Source organism: Cynoglossus semilaevis, chromosome 4, assembly GCF_000523025.1.
Source record: "Cynoglossus semilaevis isolate Cse_v1.0 chromosome 4, Cse_v1.0, whole genome shotgun sequence".
Taxonomy (NCBI): Eukaryota; Metazoa; Chordata; class Actinopteri; order Pleuronectiformes; family Cynoglossidae; genus Cynoglossus; species Cynoglossus semilaevis.
In genome coordinates this window covers 2,778,011-2,790,280 of record NC_024310.1, presented here as the reverse complement: position 1 = coordinate 2,790,280, position 12,270 = coordinate 2,778,011, and the positions used below count along the sequence as shown (strand labels likewise).

The window sequence follows — 12,270 nt, the reverse complement described above, 5'->3', positions numbered from 1 at the left end:
CGGGTTCTGCGCCGCGGGGTGTTGCTGCTCCTACTGCTGCTGCTGTTGCTGTTCCTGCTGCTGTTACTGCTGCTGCTGCTGTTACTGCTGCTGCTCTCCTGTATTACATGATAACGTTCTTTCCAGATGTCGGACAACAGTTCCTTTGACTTCATCCTTCAGACCCAGACACACATCACATCTTACACACGGCTCTCTTGCCGACTGATGACTTTTCCGTCTTCTTCTGTCGACCCCCGCCAAGTCTGTCCTGCACACTACAGCGTCCACGGTCTCCACTCATGTTCTGGTCCGTGGGTCATGTGGGCCGTCCTGTACCTTGAACACCACCTCAAACTCCAACACTCTCTCATCAACTCAAACAAATTCATATTCTCCTTCAAGATGCTTTTTTCACGCCTCCGTAAACTCGTTAGTCAAATCTGTGACACGTTAATGTGTCTCCAGATCACGCCAAAACAATTTAACGCAAAACTGTTCGGTAATTACGCTTTGCCCAGTAATGTACTTAACTGAAGCTCGGGGAGATTAGTGGCGCTGATCCAAGTAACCTACGGGTTGATGAGCACAAAGACAGGTTTACAGAAGTCTGTGCGATAAGTGACGACTCTGAGGTAATTTACTGGCACTGCAGACATGCACAGAAAGAGGAGGTCTTAAGGTCAGCAGCACAAATCACGTCCTCCACGGTGGACTTTATACGCTGCTGATGGCTGAGATGTCCAGGATTTACCTGTCTGAACGCCCCTGGAGCTCCACTGACCTTTCTCCCGATGAAAGCCGCGGAGCTTCTTCTGAGACATCACAGTGTTCTGCCAGTTTTGTGAAATCGGTGTTGAAAATGTAGCATATTTCACTGATCTTGGACTCCTTTTGATGCATGGACAAAGGCGCAGGTAAAGCCCGGCTGTTTTTTAAACTGGATCAAGCTGTCTGGGGAAATGAAAGCTCGCCTCATTTCATTTTATAGCTACGCAAACAAGATCTCCACTGCGGGCATTTTGCCTCTGCCTTCTGGCAGCGCAACACGATGCAATACATTCATAATGCCTTCATTTTCTATTGTTTAATTCTATTCAGGTTTGCTGGGACCATGAGGCCAAACCTCAGCAGACAGAGGGAGGTTTCACCCTGGGCAGTTTACGAGTCGATATAAAAAGACCAAAAACACATTCCCTTATCTCGGCTCAGCGTGTTTTTGGACAGTTTTCCTCTCACTTGCTATATATTTATATTTAAGTGTTTGTTTATGTTTGTTACATGTTACAGTTATTTGGTGTATTTACGGAGCAAAGTATGAGGAAGAAAGGCAATTATGTATCAGTCATCTATTTTTGTCAAAATATATGTAAATATATAAATATATTTTATATAAATATATTTTCCTATAATAAGACCTGTTTTTCTGGAGTTCTATCATGAAATACGTATATAAACTATCGCTTTAGATTGCACATCAATGAAATAATGATTTGATAATACAAACAAAGCAGGAAGTGGTTTGGTTTTCTTATTTTCAAAATTCATCAAGAAACCCAGATGGAACACTCTAGTGGGCCGGTTGTGGTCCACGGGCCATATGTTTGACACCTCTGGTTTAAATGTTCCACGTTCTACTGCTGAGAGTTTTACTACGAGTTCACAAAGACCTGAACTGACTGATGTGTTTTACCAAATCATATATTTAAACAAGTCATAACGTAAAAAAAAAAAAGTCACTTGACGACAAAATGACTGCTTGGCTAAAACAGCAGCTCAGCTTCGTCTGTCTGTTCTTCTCTGCACCTGTCTCCAGGGTGGGGGGGTGAGTGGTGACTTACTTATATATACTTTTAAATCTTGCTGATTGCCCCCCCACCCTCCCATGGACAGCTGCACTGGTTAAAGAGAACAGTTGTAACTCAACAGTCTCTCCAAAACGTGCCTCACAAAGACGGCAGGAGTCTTTTCCCCAACACAACCTGTCATCTTCTGCAGCAGTCACCAAAGAAAAAAAAAAAAAATCCAACAAATGTCGTGTTTCACACACGGCAGCTCCGACAGGCCGAGGAACAGAAGAAATAAACTCCAGAGAAGTGTGTGAATCAGAGATGAGCTGTGATGCCAGGCTGACGCCTGATCTGCTGCGCCTTATTAAAGTTTCATAACAACAAAATTAAATATTTATCATCCACCATCAACACTAAAAGGCCGACGTGTGGCAGGTATCGGCAGAGGAGCCGCTAATGTCTGCCGTCTGCATGTGAATCGTACAAGAAAAACAACAGGTAAATGAAATACCACGTTCAGAGTGAAGGGGTCGCCACTGAGCAAACACCGTGTGATCATTAATAAACCTGTGTTATAGTCTAACTAGTCACAGACCAAACCGTGACATTCATACCAACACCAGTCGGCCATTTTAATGAGTCACACATTTGTGATTTCATACGAGTGACATTTGCTTGTAAATGTCGTTTGTCTTGTAAACACGATCAAATCTAATCTTGTCCTGACTATTATTCAAATTCCACATCTAATAAAGACATCTCTGGACCAGAAGGCGAATTCACAATAGATCCGCAACAAATCAACAAACAGATGTACTTAGAGCAGGACTGTCAAACTCTATGAATAATAATGATTCACTCTTTTTCCACGGAAACAAAGTGTATAAAAATATCTTAATATTTAACGATATATTTTACATCATCAACATCATGAACATGATTGCGCTTTTTTTTGCCTTTAAAATATATTAAGTGGGCCGGAATCAACCCCCTAGTGGGCCGGTTTTGGCCTGCGGGACATATGTTTGACAAGTTTGACCTAGAGCAATGATCACCAAAGTTAGCTTCCAAGCTAACTAAACACCGACACGACACTGAGGAGCGTGGATCAGCTGTTCTTCACTCACCTGTTCTGCTGTTGATGGTGAAGAAGTTCTGCGGGTTTCCACTGATGATGCGGTAGTTCAGCTTTTCACCAGCAGCGGGCGGTGTGGTGTCAGGATCCTGGGCTTGGATCTGGATCACAGAGACGTCTCGTGGAGAGTTCTCCGTCACCGAGGGTCGGTACATGGGTTCCGAGGTGAGCGGGGCGTTGTCGTTGACATCCTCCACCTGGATGAACACCTCAATGGTGGCAAACTGGGGCACCACACCGTGGTCGCTGGCATACACTGTTAGCCAATAGGAGTCCTTGGTCTCCCGGTCCAACATGTCAGTCGTGTAGATCACTCCTAGTGGAGAGAAAGAGTAAACACTTTCAGTTTTATCTATGGCACTATTCTGTTGTAAAAATAGCTAAAAATAATCAGGTTGTCCGATATCCGATATTGTCCAAACACTTAATTTCCAATTCCCATAACTGATACCGATATACGTAGCTGTTTGCGTCACAAAGACGATAATTGACCCTCTATTTTTAGGTCACATCATCTTGACTTCACGTTATCGGATTTTTCATTATCGGAGGAAAAAGCAATTATATCGGTAATTCTTACCGATATTACGTAATTATGCTAATATTGCCCGATAATTTCGGTTAGCCGATATATTCAATCATCATTGACAGTTAGTGGTCAGTTGCTGCAGGGATCGAACATCCCTGACAGTTAGTGGTCAGTTGCTGCAGGGATTCTGTCAGTTACACGTGTTTGAAGGAGCCACAGTGTTTTCACTCTCACGTCCGAAGTCACTTCTCCACGAAGGAAGAAAATGAGAGAGAGAATCGACCCGAGTCTGTTTTTGTTCAACCACAGCGACACGTCACGGCCCACTGCACCAACACATCATATATATGACCTGCAGTATATCTTCAGTGGTTATATATGAGACCTTTAAAGAACAACAATTACTACTTTTATGAGGAGAACCTCGGGGAGCGGCAGGTGACCGGGCCGTGGAACGAGCCCGTTGTTTTTACGGACTCTTGATTTTTCCCTTCTTTGGGGTCAATGTGCAGCTAACGTTTGTGTTTCTCCGAAGGTCGGCTGCTGCAAATGATTAGTCGCCGGTCATTCCAAGGCATGGCATCGTGACATTTAACAGTAACAAACGACAAGTGTAGCCCCCAGGGGGCAGTGCGATAATACAACATCCCTGTTACCGAGAAAACTCAGATGAAATCTACAAATTCACAAACAATAAAGAAACCATCCGTGTCCTGTAAGTAGTACTTGTACTTCTTTTAACAAGTACTTGCTTTAAAATGTATTTTTCCATAAAATTAACAACAAATGTCCTCTACAGCAGGGGTCCTCAATCCCTGGTCCGGGGACTGGTACTGGTACGTAGGTCATTTAGGACCGGGCCTCAGTGGGACATAAAGTTTAAAAGATGTTTTATTTTGAAAATAAAAATTGACCTGCCGTGGTGAAATGATTCTACATATATAATGATGATGACATTCATCTTTCTAACTTGAGAAAATCTATATTCACCTCACGCCCTCGTCCTCGCCGCGGGCCGTAACGGTTGATCAAACTGATCCACACTCAGAAACAAAACGTAAATATGCACAGCACTGGTTAAATAACCCAACGGCCGAGCATTAAATTTACTAAGACGTTACTTTGAGGCTGGATTCAACCTGTTCTTCTATGATACACCTGACGGTGGCGGCGGTGACACCAATGAAAAAGGTCTGACAATAAGCCATAAATCGTAAAACCGCGGCGTGTTTATTTACGCGGCGGCGCTCTTGTTAATGTTTGCATCAACTATAAATTCACTTTATTGAGAGGTGGGGGAGGCAGAGAGCTACAGAATGTCCTGGTGAAGACGAATAAATTCAGTGGAGGAAATTGCCTTTCGTTGCCTTTGACCATTAATAAGGACGCCGCCATCTGCAGGGCCAGTCTGGCCTCACAACTGGACACCGTTTTGCTGGAAAAAGTGCTGGGGATCACATTTTCTTTAAAGGATACGTCAACCTCAGATGTCTGGGAGGCGGGGGAGGGGGGGGGGGGCCGGGATTACAAAGCAGTTGATTATTGACCAACCTGTCTGACCGATCGGTGGAACGGTGACCAGTAGCTGTTAAATGTCTCGTTGCTACAGCCTGAGTTGACCTTTGATTTTCATTAGTACGATACTTAACAATAACATCTTCCCTTTTACCCTTATCGTATTTTCAGAGCATATATTGAAATAAATCTTGTGCATCACTGATACAACTGTGGAGCCAGTGTTGAAAAGGAGAGAATTAGCATTAGCGGTGGATAAAAAGAGAAACCCCAGTCAGCAGTGTGCCGTTGATAAATGGAGGCATCTGTTTTGATTACCGTTATCACTGCACCATTAAATGTATTCCAAAAAAAAAAAAAAAAATCTTTTTTTGTCCTTGAAAACAGAGCTGCACACGCGCGTGCGGGTGTCAGCGTGCGACCGAGGACGGCGGTAGGCAGAAGGGTGTGTCAGATAGATATGCTAATGAGGGGAACTTTGAGTGAGAAAGTCATTTAGCCATAACAGATGCCTCACAACAGTTCAACCCAGTGTGGCAAAAAAAAAAAAAAAAAAAAGATGAAATCTTAGGAAGAACCGTTGGAGTGTGCCACAGTATGTTTTCAATCCCAAACATTTTGATTTCCTCTTCCAACAATTACCCCGCGCGGCAGGAGGCCCTCGTTTGGGAGTCGTGTGATCTACACACACACACACATACACACACACACACTCGGTGTCCTAATGAAGGACTGTGTTGCTTTAATTGAAACAAATGCAGGAGGAGTAAACAGTGGGGCTGCAGACAGGCCTGTCACAGCGTGTAAAACACAGGCGCCCTCTCAAGGTCAGACGGAATCTGTTTAAAACCCCATCCTCCCATGATGCCTCGGTGTTGGAGAGCGTAGTGTAAACTCCCGAGGCCTCTGACCTCAGAGCGTGAATATTTATGGTCTACGTTCCTCATTGTACACTTTGTTTTTTATATCCATGCAAATGAGCGCTCATTTCAGCGGTAATATTTAAATAGTTTGTTATTTATAGAGAGCTTCTCCAACCCTGGTCTCTACTCTGCTGGTTAAACCTAATTTAGAGCCGGTGTCAGAACATAACCCAGTCACTCCATCCCATTATCATAAATTTTAATTATAAGGATGTGATACAGGCTCTATAAATAGGTTTATTCCAGTCACCGACCATTGGGGGGCAGCACATAAATAACTTCATAGGGTTTTTGTGGAACGGCACAGTTGAGGATGTTTATAAAACACCACATTTGACCCAGTGAAAAATCAGTCATGAAGAGTCGTTCAAAGTCTGACATGAGACAAAACTGAGATGAATAAAAGTTTCCAAGACGACGAGCAAACGTTTCTGTTTCATTCTTGAATGAAAACAACGGCAAATTTCATAAAACTCATTCAAATTTACAATAATCTCTTAAATTCTGCTTCCTCTCACTGTACGTTCACCAAATCCACCCATTCCTACTCACGTAAGTTTGATAAGTTTAGAGGTTTTCCTGCTCATCTTTTCCTCATCAGTCAGTGAAGGACAACTGGACCGTCCTGGTTTTTTTACAGACCCCCCCCCCCCAACCCGCCCTCACTCTAGAACCTTCTTCTTCTTCTTCGAACTTCTAGAAACTCTGGTATTTAGTGAAAAGACTAAACTGCTGTGCTGGGACAGAACTACAGGGAATTCTAGATCCATAAATTGTGAATTTTCTGAGTGATGTGACTCACGGTTTCCATTACATCTAACACCATTCAGACACGTCACATGACATCGTTTATAACCACTCACGTTAGCGCCAACGCCTGGAGCACTTCTTCTAAAGAGCAGCCCTCTCCAGCTTTCTGCTGCACTTTGAGTTACATTTTCAATGCCTTTCTCACAAATACAATAATTACAATAAGCTCACTAACTCCCCCTCCTACCTTGTTTGTGCTGCAGTTTTCAACAAGGCCCTGGAGAACGACTCATGTGAACATTACCTAAGTGTATTACTGCATCGTGTCCTAAACGAGTGCCCCCCCCCACCCACACACACACACACACACACAACTCCCGCCCCCTCTATGTCCGTGTGTGTGTTTGTCTTTTGAGGAGAAAATGCAACTAAAGGGTTTACCTCACCAGCACGCTCTGCTGCTGCAGCGTAATCCACTTCGCCACCGTCCGACCCGGGGCTCAGAGGGATCTCCTCCTATTTTATAAATACGGTTTTAGCAACGAAACACTTCCATTTAACGCCAACAGGATGAGCTGCTTACGCTGGTGGTGTGTGATAAACCGCCTCCGACAAGTACAAGAGCGAGAGAGAGAGAGAGAATCGTCACCTGATGTGGAAACGATGAATCTGTGACAAAAGCCACGCAGGGAAATAAAAAATATATACTGCTTTGTATGTGTTTGGATCACAGCGGTGTCATGTATATGTTTGATCTTCTTAGTGACTGAGGTGTGTCAATCACACACACACACACACACACACACACACACTAAACTCAAAGGCACCAGTGAAAAGAACTCATTCAAAGAGACTGCGTTTAAGGATGTCGCGATACTCGATGTCCAGTACTGATACTGCAACTTGGAGTATCTACCAATACCGATATCTGTCCGATACCTTCTTTTTATCCTCCATCATGCCGTTGCCGAGGCGATGGTGTCCCTGTTTATGGAATGTAGCTCCAAGTTAGCATGTTGGCAAGTTAAGATGAGCTTTCAGGCTAAGGTATCGGATCAGACGCACTTAAATCAACAGATCCATCCTTGGATTTGGTTTCAGATGGAGTCAACTCTAGCTCTAAACACCAAATCCCGACTCCACACACAGAGTGAAGTCAACTGTTCTTTTTTGCATTAAAAAAACCAAAACAAAACAAATTCAGTTAAAAGATAACAATCGATGCTAATCTGGAGCGAGCGATCGAGCTCCGAGGGTTTGGAGTAAAACAGCTGGAAACCATGTTGTTCCTGAACCTCCTGGTATAAACCTCCAGTTACTGGAAATGTAATGTTGAGACAGCGGGTTGTTCTGTGAGAAAACCCAACAACACTGTCCTCCTCAGAGACGGACTGGTCGTCTACAGTGATGGATCAAACCATCAGCCTCTCAACTGCCCGACTTCCACCACCAAACCCCCCCCCCACTCTACTGCTGTGACACGGCAGCTAATACGAGTCATTGTATCTATTCTTCCTGGTAGTACCACTGCACCGGTACTGGTACCGATAAAAAAAGAGACTGAGCTGAAGTTTAACCTAATATTAACCCAAGGACTGTTTACTGTCTCATTAAGACCAGACTTTAGTTTCCGTGAGGACAACAAGGTCTGACAAGGTCAGTAAATGTTTGCACCACATAAGGTAATTCAAACACCTCCCACATCCTGACCCCCTGAACACACACACACACACACACACACACACACACACAAAGACAAATACACATGTGCAGACACAGGGCTTCACTGTTTATGTCCTGTGGGAAAACTGCATGTTCAAGGTTGGCTTTAATTAAATCAGAGCCACACGCTGCTGTGTTCTCTCTGCCCGGCCCTTCATTCATCTCTGCCTCCTTCTGGCCCCTTGGCCACACTACAATTAACAGCACTGCACCACAGATTTAGCTGCTGTCGCTGCTGCTGCTACAGTACATCTATGCTGTCGGATTAAGAGCGTGAAATGAACGAACAACGGCGTGAAAAGTGCCGGACGGGAAGAGCAGGGAGGGACAGTCGTCCACGTATCAAACAGTCATCTGTAAGGACAGAACAATGGGATAAAAGTTGTTTTTTCTGTATTTTTGGGAAAGTCAAAAAATCGGAAAAAGAAACCCAACAACTTTATTTGTAAAAGCTGAAAAACCTTTGTTTACTGTTTGGTCTGAAACACTCCTGCGAGCAGTGTTTCCATGAGAGAATTCTTCTTTGTACATTTCTGTGGGACGTCTTTCACCTGAGGTCACAACCTGTTTGTTATTCAAATGTTCTTCCAGTTTTGGGGAAAAGAAAACAATCAGGTAGAAAGATTTTTGGAGGCCTGGGAAACTCGATCAAATCAGGAATCATAACATATGTCTTAGAACTTTCTGACCAACCCTTTAGATTCTTTTTCTTCTATGAGCGTAGCCTTCGGTCTGTGGGGAATGATGTCTGTGGTGTTGCTGGCTAGAAAACCCGAGAGGACAAATATCTGTTTTTTTGAACAGTGGGAGACAAAGACGGAACGTTCGCCCGCAGCGTCAGACCTGTTAGTTCCGCCACCGTTCACATTGGAGAGTGCTTCAGTGGGGATCATCGACATGAGAGGGTGGAGGCTTTATTTAAAGTGACATGAGTAAAAGAGCAGTTAAGAATCCTTCGATCAATAAAGTCAGATGTCTGTGATGAAGAGCGGAAGCTGTGACTGATCCACGCCGCAGCTGCAGCCACTACAGCTGAAGGGCGAGGCCCTCGGCTCCGACGGCCCTGCTGAGAGCTGCCTGGTCTCTGGAAGAGTGCATTTGGACGAGCCACAAGACGTTAGTCTTCAGCTTAATTGGGAAATTAGGGGAAGATTATTTAATGCAGTGATTTGCATTAATCCGCCAGAGTGGAGGCCCAGTGGGCAAGGACTCGCTGCCTTTTATCGCTGCCTGTTCTGAGGTCTGCGTGCAGTTTAGAGCCGGAAGAAAATGCATCCAATTTGCATTAATGCTTCATGTAAACACCGAGCGACAGAGCGACCGGCGGTGAGCGAGGCTCCGTGTGCAGTAGAGACGCAAACAGCACATGAAACGTCTGAGTGATGACAGTTTAACAAAGCTGAAGCTGCTGTAAACATGCAGGCATCAACAAAGGATACTACATCTGCTCAAAGTACTGTCATATGTACATGATAATACTGCTGTCCATTAGAAATGCATACATGTATACTTTGATATATGCGGTATGTAAATATATGAATATGTATATACATACATATATGTTTATGTGAATATATAGATACATATATGTATATGTGAATATATACATACATTTATGTATATGAATATATGCAGTACATACATATATGTATGGTATATGTGAGTATATACATAGATATATGTTTCTGTGAATATATACATGCATATATGTATATGTAAATATATACATACATATATTGATATGTGAATATATACATATATATATGCGTATGTGAATATGTACATACATATATGTATATGTGAATATATACATACATATCTTTATATGTGAGTATATACATACATATATGTATATGTGAATATATTCATACATATATGTATATGTGAATATATGCAGTACATACTTATATGTATGGTATATGTGAGTATATACATACATATGTATATGTGAATATATGCATACATATATGTATATGTGAATATATACATGCATATATGTATATGTGAATATATGCATACATATATGTATATATATGTATATGTATGGAGGACATACTTTGGAGGGTGAAACCCTAGGCAGCCTTCATTCCTCAGGTAAAAATAAAGTGCAGGAAATAGACTCACTTTCAGTTATAACTCAGACACATTCTCCACGTCGGCATGTTGTCATTAGCTGATTATAACTACACCGTCAAAGCGCAGCTGTCATATTTTATAGCTGCCTTCTCACTGAGACAGATGTTGGGACCAGGTCTAAACAGGACCAGAAGGCCAGGATCAAACCAGTCCATTTCTCTTTGTGTCCTACAATCAACTTCATATTTCAATAGGCTACAAAGTGGTTTCTTTTCTTTTTCTTTTTTTTTTACCACTACTCCAGTATTAATGCGTCTGGTCAAGAGCCAATCATCTTGAGTAATGAAAGTGCAGCCGCAACTGCACCTCTATTATATACAGTGTATTTTTCCCCCCTCTAATTGCATCTGGGTGGAGTTTGTTTTTATATTTCTGCACAGTCTTCAAAGGAATTCCCTGTCATGAAGTACTTCAAATAGTACACACCAAACCAAGGTCCTGTAACAAACTCTGAAACTCTTCTTCACACCTGGTACTGAATTATCTCTGAATAATACATTTATTCCTGAGCTTAACTCCTTAACTTGTGATAAAAACTCATGACAACAGGACAAGTCGGCCACAGTTGAACTTTTAGAACCTGCAGACAACGACAGGATTCAGTTTCAACCACTTCATCACACGTCACGTCCAAGGGTCTGTGAAACATCAGCGGGGGAGTGCCCACTGGTGTGTGTCACTTTAACTCCTGACTCCTGGTGGTCACGTCTGAGTCTCGGTGCAGTTTGTCATAATGAAAAGAACCAATCAAAGTCTCCAAACTACAGATTACAAATTCAGCATTTTTAAGTTCCCACAGGGTCCGAGGGAAGGTCGAGTCAGCGTTCTGCTGCTCCCCAGCTCCAGACCTCCTCTGTTCATGATGGGATGGTGTCAGCAGTGTATTCATGCTGGGATTTTTCACAGTAGCTAAATCTGATTACGGTCTGTAGTTGACCACAGGCCAGACCTTGACAATTGGCGTCACCACTGTCATTATCCTACTGTGAATAAACCTCACAGAGCGACTGCAGCAGAGTGGCCTCTCATCAGATACAGGACCTCAGTGAAAGACAAGCCTCTCTGTGATGAGAGTGCTCTGCTCTTACATCCTCCAGCCCTGGGTGTGAGTCAAGCAGCAGCAGCAGAAAAAAATACTTCATAATGGATCTATAAAAGTACTGTGGTACTTCGTAACAACAATATACTTCATCTGGAAGGCACAGACACCAGACTGATACTTGGCCGAGGTTTGTGGCAAAGACAGAGATCAATGTTGAAAGTGAAAGTGAATTATTGTCGTTGTGACACAGCACATCAAATGTTCCCCAGTAGGGGGCAGCTGGGGGACTCAAACCCGAAACCCTTCTGGACCCAAGATCGCGTCCTTAACCACCGCGCCGCCACTGCCCCAGCACTGGTTAAACATGCCTGATGAACGGTAGCCAATGAGGCTAGGTGAAACAAGTCAAAGAAACAACTCCCCCTAAAGGCTTCCAGCTGCAAATACGACGCTACTTATAACGATAGATTTGTCATGAAAATGACAAAAGACCAAATGCTGGTTATTAGTTATTTATGGTCTTTGTGTCTTTGTGTGGGTCAGAGTTCTTATCTGTCCCCTAGGTGTCAGCGTGGCGTATATATTGGCTGGAAAGGTCAAAGTTAAAGCTGATATTTTTACTTCTCTGGCCTTAAACTTCCACACAGTCAAATGACTTTTGGCTAGAACTGGGACCTGTTTTTATGGTGTGGCGTCTGATTGATCAGTTCTCAAATCTGTCTTCAGTGAGAGAGAGAGAGAGAGAGAGA

The 12,270-nt window shown here is 43.2% G+C and overlaps 1 protein-coding gene across 1 annotated transcript in view; it reads right to left on the bottom strand.

Moving 5' to 3' along the window:
• Positions 1 to 12,270, bottom strand: part of fat3a (FAT atypical cadherin 3a) — a 127,139-nt gene that overhangs the window by 46,066 nt on the left and 68,803 nt on the right. Inside the window, exon 4 of the mRNA XM_025054841.1 lies at positions 2,897 to 3,220. Within this exon, the coding sequence (XP_024910609.1) occupies positions 2,897 to 3,220 (324 nt within the window). The remainder of the gene's footprint in view (positions 1 to 2,896; positions 3,221 to 12,270) is intronic.